This window comes from Vigna unguiculata, chromosome 5, assembly GCF_004118075.2.
Source record: "Vigna unguiculata cultivar IT97K-499-35 chromosome 5, ASM411807v1, whole genome shotgun sequence".
Classification (NCBI taxonomy): Eukaryota; Viridiplantae; Streptophyta; class Magnoliopsida; order Fabales; family Fabaceae; genus Vigna; species Vigna unguiculata.
The window spans coordinates 44,757,357-44,773,051 of record NC_040283.1 but is presented as its reverse complement, the minus strand read 5'-3'; the positions used below and the strand labels follow the sequence as shown (position 1 = coordinate 44,773,051).

Genomic DNA, 15,695 nt, shown 5'->3' with positions numbered 1-15,695 from the left:
TGAAAGAAACATCTTTTTCTTTAAATTTTTATCTAAATTTTCAAATGATGTGCTAGCTAGACACAAAAATCTTAGTGATTGATATGAATTTGGTGTGAAGCAACAAAATTAGAAGGAAGTATAAGAAACGAAAAGAAGAAAAAAGGAATGGAAGATGGAATCACATAAACCAAATGGCATGTGACTCACTCTATCAAGTGGGGCAACTTGTATCACTACTATACCTCAATACTAACCCCACTCTGTCTTTTCTTTCCTCACTCACCAAACTTCCTTCTCCCTCTAACATTTTTCACTTTATCTATGCATTCAAAGACAACATTTCAACATTATCAATTACTTAATTATATTTTACTACATTATCTCACGTTAATTAAAGATAAAATCAAATTCATACTACATAAACAAGTATAATATATCATTCTATAAATTTGTTATTCCACTTACTATAAAAAACATCAATAATATTTATAAATATATGACTAAGTATAGACTTCACCTTCCATTGATTCTTAACTTTCATATTGCTATAATTAATGAAGTGAATTAAATATATGAGGTGCAAAGAGGATCAATACTTGAATAATGCACCATATTACTTTCAGTAGTGGAAAGGGTTAATAATTTAGTTTCCTACTGCTACTTTTTTACACTTTAATTTGGTCCTTCGTGTAACAAGTGTATCAGTTACATTGAAAATGAATGTTTTATGGTCTATAATATTATGTTTGAAATCGGATACTTTCTCTTCAATTTTGAAAAATAATCACTGGGTAATTTAATTTCCTTGTAAGCAACCAATCATGCAGTGGGTCCATGCGCATGTCGCGTGCTTTCCTCCTCAGTGATAGGAACATTTTTTGTAGAATCATATCATAATACTAATAATAACTTCACGCAATAAGCGCAAGAAAAACCTACTTCTAAAACACTGATTAAGGGACCTACTTCTTCTTAAAGCAATTGTAATCCCCAATCTAAGCGCACTTACAAAATAATTAGAAAGAGAAATTTGTAATTCAAAAAAATTCAAAAGAAAATGTTAATAATTTTTCTCTCCTCTTTATAACGGTCGGATGATATGATACCAGAAACGTCCCACATAGACGCCGTCATCCCCACTCTTCCCCCGGTAACTTTCCGTCACTTATTTTCAAACGCCCCTTAACGGTCTTCAAATTCAATTTCCATTTTCCTTTTTTTAATATAAATAGTTTACTTTTGTTTAATTACACCACTTTTTTTTTTTTTTTTTACTCCCAAAATAGATACTCTCTCTTGATACTATCAGATATATACATTAAGCATTAAAAAAATAGTAAGAAATATCTTAAAGGCATTGGTTGTGTTGTGTGTTATGTGAACAGTCTTTGACTCCACGATTTCTCACGTGAAGTTCCGTTTGAAACAGAACACACTAGAAGGCCGGCACACTGTAAGTTCCGATTTCAACTCCGCAGCAGATTACACTTCCTTCTCGATCCGCACATTTCACTCTTCTCTTCGCAGCCTCACTCTCACACATTCACTATTCCGTCTCGCGGATCGCACCGGAAATCGCACGAAGCGAAAGGACGCCGGGAGAAGTGTTTCACTGATCGCGATTCGCCGCGCCGATTTAGAAGGTGGAATTGCAATGGAGGCGCAGCAGAGAAGGGGAGGAGGCGGAATGATACCGTTGTCGCCGTCGCAGACGCCGCGTTCCAGCGATAAGCCGGTGCGAGATCTGCGATCTGCGGATTCGAATTCCAACAGTCACAACAAGTATGATAAGGACAAAGGCGTCAATGTGCAGGTCCTCGTACGGTGTAGGTGAGTTTGACTCGCTCTAACTCGGCGCCGACTCGGTCATTGAGCTTGTTTAGCGTTTTACGACTCCGAGAGTGAAAAATGAAATAAAATGGAATCGATGTCGTTTTTGTAGGCCGTTGAGTGAAGATGAAATGAGGCTGCACACGCCGGTTGTAATATCGTGTAACGAAGGTAGACGGGAGGTTTCAGCTGTTCAGAGCATCGCCAACAAACAGATCGACAGAACCTTCGCGTTTGACAAGGTTTTCTGCGTTTTTCTTTTTTCTTTAGTTATTGTTATGTTCTTTGAATTGAAGATAAGAAAGTGTTGTTGTAAATTGAATGGCTTATGAATTGAAGGCTCGAGTTAGGAGAGAGAATTTCATTAAATGTACTTTCAGATTTCCATAAGACAACAACGTTCAGGAATTAAATTTTGATTTTGAAGTTCTTTAATTATTGTGACATTATTATGCTCCTACTCTCTTATCAATCGTAATCATGATTCATGATATGGATAAGATTCTACCGTGCGATTATACTGATTTTGGTTTATTTTGGCGTAGGTGTTTGGTCCTAACTCTCAACAGAAAGAACTGTATGAGCAGGCCGTGTCTCCTATTGTGTATGAAGTGCTCGAGGGTTATAACTGCACTATTTTTGCGTATGGACAGACCGGGACAGGGAAGACTTACACAATGGAAGGAGGTGGAAGAAAGAAGGTTATTCATGTCACCTAATAAACTCTATGTTATTTTCTCATTGATTTGTATTGAAATCTGTTTCTTTCTTTGTTGCTTGATTCTGCAGAATGGTGAATTTCCGAGTGATGCTGGTGTCATCCCGAGAGCCGTGAAACAGATTTTTGATATATTGGAAGCTCAAAATGCTGAGTATAACATGAAAGTAACGTTTCTAGAGCTTTACAACGAGGAAATAACTGATCTTTTGGCCCCTGAGGAGACAACAAAATTTATAGATGACAAGTCTAGGAAACCAATTGCTCTAATGGAGGACGGGAAGGGGGGTGTTTTTGTTAGGGGTTTGGAAGAAGAGATTGTTTGCACTGCAAATGAAATTTACAAGATATTGGAAAAGGGTTCTGCAAAGAGGCGTACAGCTGAGACTCTTCTCAACAAACAAAGCAGTCGTTCTCACTCCATATTTTCTATCACAATTCACATTAAGGAATGCACGCCAGAGGGGGAGGAAATGATTAAATGTGGGAAGCTAAATCTTGTGGATCTTGCAGGCTCTGAGAATATTTCACGATCTGGTGCGAGAGAGGTACAGATGATTAAATGTTGGCACATGCATATAAATGGTAAAAATGTGAAAAACTCCTTATTTGGCATACTTCATGCGAGATAACTTATTGTTGTCAGGATGTAAGAATATTGATAATGTCATAATTGTGTTAATATTGCTTCACTGTATATCTGAAGTTGAATTACCATTTGGGCCTTGTCTATTTATTTAGTGTTTTTCACTGCTGGCATCACCTCTGCCTCTTCGTTCTATGGCATTTGTCTGAAAAATCATAAATTTGGAGCTTCACTATGAAAAAACAAAATACTTGCAGAGTAGAGCAAGGGAGGCTGGGGAGATTAATAAAAGCTTGCTTACACTTGGTAGAGTGATTAATGCTCTAGTTGAGCACTCAGGTCATGTTCCATATAGGTATGAGTAACTGCAACTTTTCTAGTCAAATCTCTTTCATTTTTTGATTATTTTTGGTTTTATTATTAAGATATATCTTACTATATCAGGGATAGCAAATTAACCAGATTGTTGAGGGATTCCTTGGGTGGTAAAACCAAAACATGCATTATTGCAACAATATCACCTTCCATTCACTGTCTGGAAGAAACCCTTAGTACCTTGGATTATGCACACCGTGCAAAAAATATCAAGAACAAACCAGAGGTGATCTTTTATAGTTGCTCCTTCGTTTTTTATCAACCTTTTGCTCCTTTTAGCAGGCAGCAGATAATTTCTAATAGTTTAACGTTGATTGTTTTTTCAGATTAATCAGAAAATGATGAAATCTGCAATGATTAAGGATTTGTATTCTGAAATTGACAGACTAAAACAAGGTTGTTGACTGTTCCATATTAATGTAGCTTATGTCTCTTTGTTTTTTCTTTGTGCTCTTTTTCTCTAAATAGAGAAATAGTCTGCTGGTTGTTTCTCTCTCTTTCTTTCCCTATCTGACGGTTCAGTGCTGAAATGTAATGTTTTTTCTTTCTATGTTAAACAGAGGTGTATGCAGCAAGAGAGAAGAATGGAATCTATATACCACGTGATCGCTACCTTCATGAAGAAGCAGAAAAGAAGGTTTCCTTATAAGTGTTTAAATATGAATTCTGTTATAATTCTGGAAACATTCCTAATCTTAAATTTTTACTATGTTTTCTAGGCAATGGCTGAGAAGATAGAACGCATGGAACTAGACGGAGAGTCTAAGGATAAGGTATATGCCATTATTAATTACACTACCACATTTGTTATGTCTATTGATTACTTAGCTTTTGAAGCATGAACTGGCCATATGTGTGTAGCAATTGATGGAGCTTCAAGAACTCTACAATGCTCAGCAACTTTTGACTGCTGAATTAAGTATTAAACTTGAGAAAACTGAGGTAAAAGTGACTGTGCTTAACTGCATTCTTTAGTTCTGGACTTTTTATCTAATCAAGAATTGAACTTACTTCTGACATCTGTATTTTCAGAAAAGTCTAGAAGAAACTGAGCAGTCGCTGTTTGATCTTGAGGAGAGGCACAAACAAGCAAATGCAACAATTAAGGAAAAGGAATTTTTGATATCAAATCTCCTAAAATCTGGTTAGTAATTGTGCCACTTGTGTTCTTTACGTTTTCTGGGTTGGTTCAAAATGCTACTTGTTTCATGCCTTCAGTCATAGTTCCAATCTTTCAATACACGTGTAGAGCATTAGTTGAATATTGTTACACGTGTAGAGCATTATACTTCCAATCTTTTGATTTTAACAACTTTTCATGCCTTCTCCAGAGAAAGAACTTGTGGAGCGTGCTATTGAACTACGAGCAGAGCTTGAGAATGCTGCATCAGATGTGTCAAACCTGTTTTCTAAAATTGGTGAGTACGATTCTCTAGTGGTTTTCTAAAATTGGAGAAGCATGTGGTTCTGACATCAGGGATGAAATTGCCTTTTCCAACCTTCAGAACGGAAGGATAGAATTGAAGAGGGAAATAGAATACTTATCCAGAAATTCCAGTCTCAGTTAGCTCAACAACTTGAAGTTTTGCACAAGACAGTTTCAGCTTCAGTAATGCATCAAGAGCAGCAACTGAAGGACATGGATGAAGATATGCAGTCTTTTGTATCAATGAAAGCAAAGGTGGGTTAACAAAGGATGCACTTGTATTCATTTGCTAAACTTCAGTTTTCAGATTTATGAATTTCATTTTGGTATGATTTTGAAGGCTACTGAAGATCTTAGAGAACGAGTAGGAAAGTTGAAAAACATGTATGGTTCTGGTATCAAAGCTCTGGATGATTTAGCTGAGGAGCTTAAAGTAAATAACCAGTTAACTTACGATGATCTGAAATCTGAAGTAGCCAAGCATTCATCTGCCTTGGAGGATGTAAGTTGTCTTTGACCTTAAAGTTGATTAATTAAGATTTCTGGCCCTTTTTAACTTAAGTTATGTGGTTCAGCTTTTTAAAGGAATTGCCTTAGAAGCTGATTCGTTACTAAATGATCTTCAAAGTAGTCTTCACAAGCAAGAGGCCAATTTAACAGCTTATGCTCGTCAACAACAAGAGGTTTGTTATTTTTAGTTTTTTGACTGAATTTCTGTGACAGAGATCCTGAATTTTCTGCTATTTTTAATTCAGGCGCATGCTAGAGCAGTAGAGACTACACGTGCGGTTTCTAAAATAACGGTGAAATTTTTTGAGACAATAGACAGGCATGCATCTAGTCTGACGCAAATTGTGGAAGAAGCACAATTTGTAAATGATCAGAAATTGGGTGAACTTGAGAAGAAGTTTGAGGTGATTGCAGCACCTTCTTTTCTGAGAATTGCTTAAAGCATGGTTTGATATGGTTTACACTCATTTTCTTTTCCAACCTTTGATGATTCTCATTCTTTGCTGGGTCTTAGGAGTGTACTGCCTATGAAGAAAAACAACTATTGGAGAAAGTGGCAGAAATGCTAGCAAGTTCAAATGCAAGAAAGAAACAATTGGTAACCTTTGCTTTTTAAACATGCTAAATTTACCTGTTAGGACGTCCACGAGTACTTACAATGAAACGTCTCTTTTGATATTTTTCATGCCAGGTTCAAATGGCAGTCAATGATCTTCGAGAAAGTGCAAACTGTAGAACCAGTAAACTGCGGCAAGAAGCATTAACCATGCAGGATTCCACTTCTTCTGTGAAGACAGAATGGAGAGTTCATATGGAAAAAACAGAATCCAACTATCAGGAAGATACATCTGCTGTAGAACATGGGAAGAAAGACCTTGTGGAGGTTCTTCAAATCTGGTATGTATGAGCTAGCAGAATGCATATTGTATTTCCAGTCTACAATTCTCTTCTATTTAGCGATTCCTGTACTGAACAAAAACTACTGCAGCCTCAACAAGGCAAAAGTAGGTTCACAACAATGGAGAAAAGCTCAAGAGTCTTTGCTTGGTCTGGAGAAGAGAAATGCTGCTTCTGTGGATACTATTGTTAGGTAGGTCTTGTATTCCCCAATAAAAATGTAAACAGTCAAAAGACAACACATTTTTCTAACCTATTTTGACATTGCTATATGGCCAGGGGAGGAATTGAAGCTAATCAAACTCTACGTTCTCGTTTCTCAAGTGCCGTGACAACTACACTTGAAGATGCAGGAATAGCAAACAAAGATATTAACTCATCCATTGATCGTCAGTATTTTGCGTTATTAATGCATCATCATTGTTGCCTAGGTTTAGATAATACCATAAATGTCATCTGACAAGTTAAAAACACTTGCAGATTCGTTGCAACTTGATCATGAAGCTTGTGGGAATCTGAACTCTATGATTATTCCTTGCTGTGGTGATTTGAGAGAACTGAAGGGTGGTCATTACGACAAAATTGTAGAGATAACTGAACATGCAGGGGAATGTCTTCTCAACGAATACGTGGTAAGAAAGAGACTTAAGGACCCAAGTATAGTATGTTTTAGCATCGACAATATTCACTGGTTACTTCTTTCTAATTTTTCATGTTTAAATAACTGCCATACAGGTCGATGAACCATCTTGTTCAACACCAAGAAAGAGACTCTTCAATTTGCCTAGTGTTTCTTCCATAGAAGAACTAAGAACCCCATCGTTTGAGGAGTTGTTGAGGGCATTCTGGGATGCAAGATCTCCAAAACATGCAAATGGAGATGTTAAACACCTCGGGGCATATGAAGCCGCTCAATCAGTGAGAGATTCCAGAGTTCCTCTTACTGCTATTAACTAGGGACAGTCGGAATTCTGTAAATAGCATATTGTTCAGATGTAATTGCATACAAATATATATTCATTTATTTTATTTTTTGAAAAATAGATGAAAAAGGAAAAAAAAAGAAGCCGGAATATGTAAAAGGTTACCCTTTTCTACAGTAACCTATGTCATTCATGTCATTTTGAGATTGGTACGCACTACATTAATATGATTTTTGGGGGTGTTTGTATTAGTTTTTGACATTGGCACACCGATGGATTTTGTAATAAATTAGTAGTGGGAGACACGCAGTACACAAGAGTACGCTGAGACAAAGCAGGATAAGATGAGCATGAGGGTAACATTTCATATGTGGGTGCCTAAACAGATAAGGGAATTTGCTTTGGTGGTTGGCCTAAATAGGGTTTTTGTCAGGAATGAGAGACAAAAACCAAAGCTAGGGCTTGTACAGGCTGGTAACATGTGACCAAATAATTCTCTTCATAATTGAGTGTACGGTCAAGGGAACAACTAACTGTCCAAGGTTGTGTTGGGTTTGGTACAGATAACTGGGTCCCAGATTATGCCTGTCTGTGAAAAAGCTGCAGCTTCTGGTTGGAATACTCTGTACCTTTTGTTTCAGGTTAACAAACTCCACGTTACCTTACCAAGGTCTACCACAGTTAGTAGTAGCTGTTTGTTTTTAGGCATCTTGTGTTCATTCTGTTTGTGGTCAGTTAGGAGAAGACTTTTTGCTGGAAAGAGTAAAACTTCTTTGGTTAATCTTTATGTTACGGAAAAATTAATTTCTATCTACGGATTAGGAAATATTTTTATGAAACACTGATTAGCCCTTTTTTAACACTCCATAGAACTTTAGTATATATACTTTTCTATACCTCTGTTTTTCTTTTTTAACACTCGTTCATTTGACAGGTGTGGTAATCAACTAAACTAATTGGTGTGAGAATTATACACGGACAGCATATTCACTTATATTTTGAGGCATCGTCAAATATGCTTAGGTAAACTATTGTCAAATATTGACTTATATTTAATTTGTAATTGATATTAATGTTATTTAACACTTAATGTTCCTTTACATATACACGATGGCGTCCTTCTCGTCATCCTTCTTATTAGAGCCTCACATTCTTTTCACTAGAGCTTAACACTTCACGTCAAATACCCGCAAAAAAACTAGTTATGATTGCTTGCTTCCCTATAAATGCGTCTCCTATCTTTCAATAAATAAATAAAGTTATTAATAATAAATTAATATAAAAAACGTTATTTTCTTAAAACAATCTCTTTTTCTTTTCAGTTTCAATTACTTCCTGACCCTCTATCTTTTATCATTACCACTTACACACTAGAGAAAACAAAAGATTAGTATAAATAACTTCTTTCGAGTGACGAGTAGCTTGATTTCTCCTTATATTATATACAAAATAAAAAAAACATAATGTTGTGGCAACTATTTAGCTTCTCAAATTCGATAAGAATTGTTTTTCGTTTGTAAATTACCATACAGGTCAACGTTTTAAAATTAATTGTAATCAGAAGCCCATGATAATTCAACTATACATTAAACTTAGATCTAAGCAAAACATGTTCTACAAACTAAAGCATCCGTACCTTTAATAAAAATAATGATATTTTGATCATTTTTTTTAATCACTTTTAATTCATCACTCCAATCACTTTTCAATTATCTATTTTAATTTTCTTCAGTTATCTATTTTAATTTTTTGTAATATTATGATATAATGATTTAATAATAATTAAAATAATAAATTAAAAATAAATCAAAATATCATTCATACAGTTGAATTTGTGAACAACCTAACACGAAAAGTTATTATCCCGCCATCTCTACTTGGTAATTTGAACGGCATAGAAACTATTTACATTCATATGGACACCTGAGTGCAAATACCAGTGTTATATTCAATATGTGAATCTCAAGACAAAATCATCCAAGCAATGAAAATACGAATCAAGCAATGAGAAATAACGTCTTATGTTTTCGATCTGAGTGTAATTAATATTTTGTCCTGTTCATTTTGATGAACAGATTTATTGGATGTTCTGACATCATGTCTTAATTGAGTCATATCTACAGATAAAATAAGAATACTGCGATGCAATACAACAACGCCACATCGCGCTCCTTGATCCATCACACAAGAAGCTAACTTTAAATCATTAGAAATTTAAACCCAAAAGGTATTATTTATGGGGGATGTAAAGCCGTTAAAAGCATCCAACTAACCTAACCAATTCTACGATCTTCAACAAGATCACATTCTATTCTATTTCTTTGCTATCAAATCAATATACAAAGATACTGTGCCTGCATTATATACAAGCAACAGTGCTACAGCCAGGATGACCGAACTCAAGTGCCGGAGGACCAAAAGCCTGCACAAAGAAAAAGGCATAGATGGATGAATATTTGAGGAAAAAATTGAATATCCTTTATGTAACAAAAAATACCAAGAAACCGTATTCTATTTCAATTTTATTTCTCTCAACCAACCCAATAAACATCTCTAATGTCTTTTATCTTTAAGAATAACTAATGTCTCAGTGTGCCATAGACAAGGGAGTTATGATATTTCAGAAAACAAGTAGCCAAAAGGCAAAGAGGAATATACAACCAAAATAATGTCAAAACGAGGTAAACAATTACCTGTATAATTCTTCACAACAAGCTTGCACTTAATAGTCCAACAGGCCTTTCTCTACCAAAGGATTCATCATCAAAATCTTCGTTTGTTGAGTTTTCTTGGCATAATTCTCGAGTAGGATTTAAACCAAGAGACTCCCAGGCCATTGAATTACCATCGCAAGCGTTGCCTTCTTCAGAAGCAAGATTGACATCAACATGGGCCTCTTCATTCAGCCTTGCATCGGCAGACAAAAGTTCCATTCCCTTATCATCATCAGTGCATGGTGGTGGATCCACATTGAGATCTGAGCACAAATCATATCCACTTTGTTCCGCAATCCCTTGACAAGCGACAGTTACTGTTCCTTGATCAGATTGATCTGCGGTATCCTTTTTCTGCCTCTTCCATTTCTTTGTGGATGAAGTCCCATCATCCTCAAAATCTTCTTCTTCTCTTTCTCTATGCAAGTAAACCCATAATTTCCTTTCCCCATCAAATTGTACGCAAGGATCACGTTCATAATGCAATCTATCCAAGGCTCCACTAACTACTTGGTTAATTTGAGCATCAGAAACATCTTCAACAATGTATTGAGAATCTCGAATCAAAGTACAAACATCTGCTCTAGTGCCAATACTTCCAGGTAACCTAGCTGCTGCATCTCTTACAAGGCAAAGAATTGTGACATGGGGTGGGCGATCACGTTTCAACATAAAATGGTCTCGGGCTTTTGATGTTGGCTTACCACCACCTCTTTTCAAAGGTGCCACAATAGATTTTTTACCATCAGCTGCTGTATAGGAAAATGCTCTGTCGGGAATCGAGTACCTAAGAACCTCCTCCTTACGAAAATAAGCCCTAACTTCCTCTGAACTAGGGCTTATGGTGTTGAGACTCTTTTGAGCCCTCAGATCCCTAAACCTTTCCTTCTCATCAAGGTTGACTTGCATCAATGCCAAAGGTGGAGCTGGAAGACTTCCTATTTGTTGAAGAGTTTCCTGACCACATTTCAACCAATTGGCAAAGGAATCAACCAACTTGACAAGCATCTTATGAGGAAGACCCCAAGCTTCGGGAGAAGTCACCTCCTCAATGGTATCATGGTCAGCTGAATTATGAATAACTGGGCCAGTCCATGACCAACTTTTGGAAGATTTTTCATAAACAGCTAAGACCTTCCAACCCTTTGCTCCCAAGGGTGCTGTTTTTGAAGAAAATATCTTCAGAACCCCTCTGACCAAATCCTGAAGTGGTTCTTGTGTCTCGAGAATGCAGGGATCACCAGGATTTGATCTCACACGATTAACAATCTCCTGAACAGTAAGAGACAGCATGCTCAGAGGGTCACCAGACTCACCATTGGCATCAATCTTATTGTTAGAAAGATCACCGTTCGCAGTGCCTTCCTGTGCTTTGTTCAGTTCTTCTCTAGGTTTCCCAACTTCTAGACTGTCTTCAGCATGTGGACTAATCATTGCCAGGCGAACTGCTGAAAGAAGATGTACGATAGAAAACGAAAATCCAGTATGCACTGTTGGTGTGATCAAAGTGAATGTCTTTTTCTGTGGCTTGGTTTCCTGTTCTCTCTCTGCTGTCCCCATATCAGTAAGACGCAAATCAGAATTATCCATTTCTGAACTAATCCTCTCAACCTCTATTTTTTTCTTTGATTTTCTTTTTGAGTATGTCAAATCATCTGTTAGGGTGTTTGACAGAAAATTGCCATCTTCATCTCTTCCACCAATATCTACATCATCCTTTATTTTTCGCTTCTTTGATGCTGAGTTGCAACCAAGCAATGGTGCCTCAGATCGCTCATTTTGATCACCCTTATATGAAGCAACATATTTCTGTCCTTTTCTTCCATGCCTACTTTGTCCAACTTCATTACTATCCACAACCAACCGTCTTTCAAATGAGTCATCCTCATCACCAACATAATCGTGCAAATATTTAGATCTCACAATGGAATGATCGAGGTCGGTTCTTCCTTTTTTCTTTCGCTCAGCTGCATATGGATTTGATGAGGGCATGTCAAACCTTCCAATAGGATCCCCTCGTATACGGCCATTTTTGCCTGCTTTGTATGCCTGCCTCCAATCATCATCACCATCATCAAGCATGTCTGATCCTAAGGGATAGCTCTCTTCAATAAATTTACCAGCCTGTTTATGAAAAGGGCCGCCGTTGCGTATTTCACCCTTCTTCTTTGCTTTAGAAAGGTAATTATCTACACCATGCATCTGCCCCCGCTCTGTAAAGCCACCCTTCTTTTTGAAGGGTGCTACTACATTTGGCTTCAAATCTGTAACAAATTTGGCCTTCTTATCTAGGTGAGACTTCAACAATTTTGAGCGAGAGCCAGCAGCAGTACCCACCATGTAAGCATATTTGCTGTGTAACAAAGGAGTGTCATCCTCCTCGTCACCCAACTGTTCTGATGAGTCTGATTCAGTCTCTTCACTTCTTAAAAGCATCTGGTTACCCCTCAAAGGCATTGTCTCTTTACCTCCATTCTGCATAGAAGCCCCCCTGATCTTCTCCTGCAATGATTTTGCCCTGAAGTCAGATGATAGAAGTCTATCATTAACCTGTGGGGAGGATGATCTGAAAGGAGTGTAACTAAGATCAGGAGACTCTCTCCCTGCTTTCCATTTCTTGCCCTTTTGATACCAATCATCATATTTAAATGAAGAATCCATACCAAATTCCTGTCCCGGTGTTTCATTGCTACCAAAAAGTTCATCATAATCTCCTGAGTCAACTGTACTGCCTTTAAGTGGTAACTGTGAACTCCTAAATCTGGACTTTGCCTGTTCACTACCAACAAACTGTTGAACATTTTCTGGATACTTAGCATTTCTAGAATATTCATACAAACCTCTCTTAGAAGATGGCTTTGCAGGGAAGACTTTTAAATCAGAAGTTTGGTGGGCATTTCTAGTGTATCCATGCAGATCAGTCCTTGAAGACAGAGACAGACCCATCAAATTGTCAGTATCCATCTCATCACCTCTCAGAAGGTCATGCCTCTTTCCCATTTTCCGGAAACTAGATTTTTCAATCATGTTGCTACGTAATAAATTGCGATCTTGAAGGGCAGTTGGTCCATGTGACATCTCCTCATTGTTGTCACCATTCCACTGCGGATCTCTCATCCTGAGCATTGACCCTGAATCATAACCAGCTGACTTGTTCTGATGAGAAAGAGCAGAAGTTGAACCATTTACACCAGGGTTCACATCCAAAGCATGGTAGGGAGAAGATATGCGACCACTTGGGTCCTTGACTGAAGGTGGCTTTGAACCAGCCAACTTGAGTATGCCTTTTGGGTTTTGCTTCCCAAACTTCTCTTGTTCAACAGCAGCTGACCGCACTCGTGGATGGATATCTGAACCAGAACCCACCCCATGAAAAGGATAGCGACTCATTTTCTGTGAAATTTTCCTATCCTTGTTTTTCCTGTTCCATATACCTTCACCAGACTCCTCATCTGAAGATTCAACTTCCAAATCTTCCTTCTCGTACATCAAACTCTTTTGACTTCTCATAATGTTCAGGACACGGAGCCTTTCTTCAATACTGTATCCCCTACAGTTAAGCCAAGCATCTCTTATCTGACAAAGATTGCTGACCATGTTGTTCTGATGCTTCCTCAACAGATGATAGTGTCGTCGCTTCTGAAAAGAATTCATGCCCTCCCTGTAAAGCGCAACTCTCGGCTCACATAAGCCACCCTTCAACATGTCAAACAACTTCTTAATGGGACTCCCAAAATGCAAGTTACAACCAGTGAAAACATCTTTCAAGGTCCGCACAAAAGTCTCTTGATCCATGTCAGGAAGATACTTAGCAAGTTCAAACCTCTCCTCCTCACTCAAGAAGTCATTCCACACATCCACCGACAGCACATCTTCAAGGCCAGTAAGATCGTACAGTTCCAACGGAATGCTGCAAGTCTGGTTCCCAATCTGACAAAACTCCGCCCCAGTCTCACCCAATTCCAGCAAATCAAAATCATCAGACCCCGCCCCAGAGTCAGCATCATCAAACTCATCGTCGTCGTCCGATTCCACGGCAGAGTTACGCCGCCGAATCACCTCTTCGTCACTGGACATACTTTCCCTACTTCGAGGAGAACACTCGGAATCAAGCCTGGACACCTTAAAGCTGTTCTTCTCAATTGCCATGAAACATAACACCACAGTGCCGCCAAAAACGCGTTCACGAACCGACCCAAATTCAAAAACTCGAACCCCCGACGGACAAATCTCAATCAAAACCCTAACAATCGCAATACCACAAATTCAAAAACAAAAAACAATAGACCAGTCTCGACTTTTCCAAAACAATAACACCACCAATAACAACAACAATCAAACGACAAACACATTTGAGAGAACCTAAATTAGAAACAATAATCACGGAACATGATAAGCAATGAAACACGAGGGCGAGGGACAAAATACCTGAATCGCGATAGAAGAAGCGCGGGAGGATAAATTGAGGCAGAGGCGGAGACATGGTGGGAAACGGAAGAGGAAAAGGGAAGGTTGCGCAGTGCGATATCGAAGAATGGCTTTTGGAAACCCTAAAATTGTTATATAGTGAGAAGAAGGGGAAGACAGAGGAAGGTGGAGAAGGTACGAAGAAGACGTAGATGACGTGGACGGAGATGAGCCGTGTGATTGAGAGATTGATGATGGGGCTGCGAAAAGACCAAAATCTCCCACCGCACCAAACAGGGATGAACGCAACTCAACGCAGAGAAAGAGGCCGCACCAAGAAAAAGTGACTCAGTGAATGAGTTACAAAAAATAAAAGGTTTGGTTTAGTTTTTGGTTCGGTTTAGGAGATAGAAAGAGAAAGAGAGAGAGTATGTGTGTAAGAGAAGATGACTGAGTGAGTGAGTCAGCGAGCCAAGGAACCAGGTAGACCGTTGTATTGTGTTGTGTGTGTGAATGAGTTGCCACTCTATCATGGGCCCACGCCACTCCAATTTCTCACCGTTCGATCATTCGTGTCAGATCCAGATTAACCACTACAATCCTCTTTGCATCCGTCGTCGTTTACCCCCGCGTCTTTTTCTTTTTCCTAAAATGTCCCTTAGTGTAAATACCTGAAACCAAACGGAACCTCACTCAATTACTATAAACTGCAAAATGCTAACTAACACTGTTTTTTGCGCCGTCTTCAACACACCTATTTTCTGTTTATGGTTCTTTCTCAGTTCAATTAGGTTTCTTAAAATTAAGTATTTTAGGTTTTTCAAAATTAATTATTTTATTTTGTTAAATTTGTTTACTTGGTATTACGTTATTAATAACAATGTGAAATATTATTTTTTGATATGTAGATAATGGACTAACCGGTCAAGTATTCAACGTTGTTGATTGATCGATCAATCAAATATTTTTTCTCACACTAGTTTTCATAAGACCAACATACTAATCAGAATGTCACGTACTAATATAGTAAGGTTGAACAGTGAGATATTAGATACAAAACATGCCATGAATCAGGGTTAGATTAGTAGTTATGTTTAAGCATGTTTGACTCGTAATTAGGTCAACTTTAAACAAAGGTTTATTATGAAAATTATAAATGCATGTCAAAGTTATTGATTTTTTTTAAATATAAAAGATTTCAAAGAAGGAACATTATGTTTTAGAATATTTGTGTTAACGGTGTACTAACAAAGTTAAAAAATACAATGTGTCACTTCGTGATTTTTTTAATTTTTTATAACATATATGTATTTTTTATTTAATTTTT

General features: G+C 37.6%; 2 protein-coding genes across 2 annotated transcripts; one reads left to right on the top strand and one right to left on the bottom strand.

The window, feature by feature from the left end:
- Positions 1 to 1,334: 1,334 nt before the first annotated feature.
- On the top strand, positions 1,335 to 8,007 carry LOC114185127 (kinesin-like protein KIN-5D). The gene is made up of 22 exons (XM_028072660.1): positions 1,335 to 1,812; positions 1,925 to 2,054; positions 2,358 to 2,513; positions 2,602 to 3,078; positions 3,374 to 3,471; positions 3,561 to 3,717; positions 3,818 to 3,887; positions 4,052 to 4,128; positions 4,211 to 4,264; positions 4,353 to 4,433; positions 4,524 to 4,635; positions 4,823 to 4,909; positions 4,997 to 5,172; positions 5,258 to 5,419; positions 5,493 to 5,600; positions 5,673 to 5,831; positions 5,942 to 6,025; positions 6,119 to 6,324; positions 6,416 to 6,517; positions 6,604 to 6,713; positions 6,805 to 6,956; positions 7,060 to 8,007. The coding sequence occupies exons 1-22, from the start codon at positions 1,637 to 1,639 to the stop codon at positions 7,279 to 7,281; spliced, it is 3,156 nt and encodes a 1,051-aa protein (XP_027928461.1). The 5' UTR covers positions 1,335 to 1,636; the 3' UTR covers positions 7,282 to 8,007.
- Positions 8,008 to 9,252: 1,245 nt separating this feature from the next.
- On the bottom strand, positions 9,253 to 14,805 carry LOC114185398. Its single transcript, XM_028073101.1, has 3 exons — positions 14,390 to 14,805; positions 9,941 to 14,204; positions 9,253 to 9,669 (listed from the first exon to the last, which is right to left on the bottom strand). Exon 2 carries the CDS (start codon positions 14,108 to 14,110, stop codon positions 9,953 to 9,955), a length of 4,158 nt encoding a protein of 1,385 aa, XP_027928902.1. The 5' UTR covers positions 14,111 to 14,204; positions 14,390 to 14,805; the 3' UTR covers positions 9,253 to 9,669; positions 9,941 to 9,952.
- Between the last annotated feature and the right edge of the window lie 890 nt (positions 14,806 to 15,695).